This window comes from Chenopodium quinoa, unplaced genomic scaffold (assembly GCF_001683475.1).
Source record: "Chenopodium quinoa cultivar QQ74 unplaced genomic scaffold, ASM168347v1, whole genome shotgun sequence".
Taxonomy (NCBI): Eukaryota; Viridiplantae; Streptophyta; class Magnoliopsida; order Caryophyllales; family Amaranthaceae; genus Chenopodium; species Chenopodium quinoa.
The window spans coordinates 986,127-989,213 of record NW_018742241.1 but is presented as its reverse complement, the minus strand read 5'-3'; the positions used below and the strand labels follow the sequence as shown (position 1 = coordinate 989,213).

The 3,087-nt window shown below is 33.9% G+C and overlaps 1 protein-coding gene across 1 annotated transcript; it reads left to right on the top strand.

Annotated features, from left to right (window-relative positions):
* Nucleotides 1–1,291: 1,291 nt before the first annotated feature.
* Nucleotides 1,292–2,418, top strand: LOC110736104 (probable C-terminal domain small phosphatase; the record flags this gene model as incomplete). The annotated part of the gene is made up of 1 exon (XM_021916258.1): nt 1,292–2,418. A coding segment is annotated over one exon (717 nt), but the record flags the coding sequence as incomplete, so codon positions are not given.
* Between the last annotated feature and the right edge of the window lie 669 nt (nt 2,419–3,087).

Sequence of the window (3,087 nt, the reverse complement as noted above, 5' to 3'; positions counted from 1 at the left end):
TAGGCACGCAAGCCCGGCACGGCCTAGCACGATGGCACGTGGGCCTGGGCCATGCACGGGCCAACCTTTTGAAAACTTGGCCAGGCATGGCACGGCACGAAACTTCTGGGCTGAGTCATGGACCGGGCCTAACTAACCCCAAAGCACGTGGGCCTGCGCACGAGGCATGACTCGGCACGGCCTAGCCATCTTTAGGTACAACCTAAAATTTACTATTTAGAAAATATCTTTTATCACACTTATTATGAAGGAATAATTTGTAAAAAAAATTATAAATCTGTATAAAATATGGTAAAATTGTGCATTGTACGGAAATTAAGCTAATTTAATCTATAATTTTAGGAAAAAATAATTGATTTTTATACTCCACTACTTTACCGTACAATCATACTCTAACTATCTATCTTCACAATTAACAACTTGTTGACAGCTAACAATTAGTATCACAGCTAACAACTACCTCTAACTTATATTTTGCCGAACATGCTGGAAGTAAGATCGATGTACATACTATGAATTACGAGTACAATATTTCTCTTTATCAAAATCAAATCTTCTTAATTAATACGATTTAATTGTTATTATTCAAAGTTATTGTCGAAATCGATAATCACAGGCATACCTTATCACATAAATCGAACCCTCAATACAAAAGTGTACTACCAACTCACAAATCTTTTTCAAACTAAACAACATATACATATATCCAAATCCCTTATCTAATCATTCTCAAAATTTGCAAACCTAACATTTAAAATATTTTTACCTCATTTAGAAATATCAAATCCTTAAAAAAGGAAAAGAAACCAAATCTTTTGCTCCTTTTCCTTTTCATCCCCACAATCAAAGCGGGCAAATCATTCTAGCAATCAAAATCCAGCAGTTATCTACTCCGTATATCATAATCCAGGTTCGTTTAATTTCCGAACCAAAATCATTTTCCCTAACCACCATTTTTAAGACCGTTACTTCCCGAACCAAACAAAAATTTCAAATCTCAAAATTTTAAAATCCTCATTAACCGTTAAAAAAACACCCTGTTTCTTCTCTGTCCTCCTCATAATCCCCAAACCCCTCTTTCTCTCTCTATCCCATATAATTCTCTCTCTAAAAAAACCTCAAATTCTCCAAAAATGGTGTCAAGAATTATCAAAAAAAACCCCAACAAAATCAATCAAGGATTGCCGGAGAAACTCTCGCCGGAAAAAAACTCCGGTGAAATCCCCCTCTTCCTCCGTCGTAATCGCCACAATTAATGAATCATTCTTTAGCTGCCGCCGCCGCCTCGTAAAAATCTTCTCAAAGCTCGTCAAAATCGCCACCCCAAAACGCAGTCCTAAGAAACAAGGGTTCAAAAAGCTCAAGAAAAACGCTGATTTTGATTTTCTTCTCCCTGAAAAAACCCCAGAAACCAAAATCGCTAAACCTCTGTTTTTTTGCTCTTCCACCTTCTGAAAACCCTGAAAAACCCACCATTTTTCTTGATCTTGATGAAACATTGATCCATTCTTCTGCTGATTTGCCTTCTAAACCCTTCGATTTCGTGGTTCGCCCGAAAATCGAAGGCGAAACGATGGATTTTTATGTCATTAAACGACCCGGGGTCGATGAGTTTCTTGATTTTTTGTCAAAGAAGTTTGAGATTGTGATTTTTACAGCAGGATTAAGGGAGTACGCCTCGCTCGTGCTCGACAACTTGGATAAAAACAGGGTAATTAATCATCGGCTATACCGCGATTCTTGCAGAGAATTGGATGGAAAATATGTTAAAGATTTGGCTCAAATGGGGAGAGATTTATGGAAAGTTGCAATTATTGATGATAATCCGAATTCATTTTCTTTTCAGCCGGAAAATGCTATTCAAATTAAGCCTTTTATTGATGATTTACAGGATAATGAGCTTAGTAAATTGATTCGGTTTTTCGATGCTTGTGATGGTGTTAAGGATATCAGGGATGCTGTCAAGTTGTTTGCTCATGATAATCTTCAACAAGATTTATTGGATTGAAAAATTTGTTGGGTTTTTTGTTTTGTTTTTTTTTTTTTTTTTTTTTTTGGTGCTTTGTTTTTCAGATTTGATCTGGGTATTTTTAGGTTAAGTTTCATTGAACATATTTCGTTCAATTAGCAATGTTAAAGATGAAGATGTAATGAAGTTTAACAAGAAATGAAATCACAGTTTTAACTCTTTTTGCATTGTTATTTTACCACCATTTTATTATTTGAATGTGCTTTTATGATATTTAGCCATTATTTTTAGCTTTGTATTATTTTACTTTTCCTTTATTCCTTTAGTTTCTTTTTACGATAGAGTGAGAATCAAGACTAACTCTTCCTTCATATTTAGAACTTCAGTGGTACCATAACTATGCTCACACACAAATGAGTATCGTTTGATTTGTTTCAATAGTTTGTACAGTAGCATTTAGTTCTCCATTTAGTTCTCCGTTTGTACATAGGAGATTTCCTATGTAGTCAATATCGGAAAATATATTTGTATAATATATTTTCCATATTGATATAAAAAAGTGATAATTTATAATATATTTTCCATATTGATATAAAAAAGTGATTTTTTAAGTATCATTTATGTTAGGATATGATTCGGTAAATTATGCTAATAATAATCTTTAATGATACAATGTGCACACTACTTTTGTGAAAATGAAATTTGTGAAATATTTTCATAAATGAAATTAGTACAAGTAAATCATACAGAGTTTTTAACAGTGTGAATTCAATAATGAAGTTCGTGAAATTTCCTCAACATTGAGAGGGATTTCTACATAAGATTATAAATCGAATTCTGTCTATGTTTGATTTTGTGTAATTTAGGATGCTCAAGAATGTAATGAAGTAGTATTTGGGGAATTGGAGGAGTGCCATATGAAACTATTGAAGATGAATTAGCACTGCCAATTAGGGGTGGCAATATGGGTCAGCCGGTCGGGTTCGGGTCAAATTTTAGGTCGATTTCGGATTGTGCTTAGAAACTATATAAAAAAAACAAAAATAGTGTAAAATTGAATATTATTACGAAATATGAAATTTAGGTTAAATCGGGTCGAATTCGGGTTGTTCGGGTTT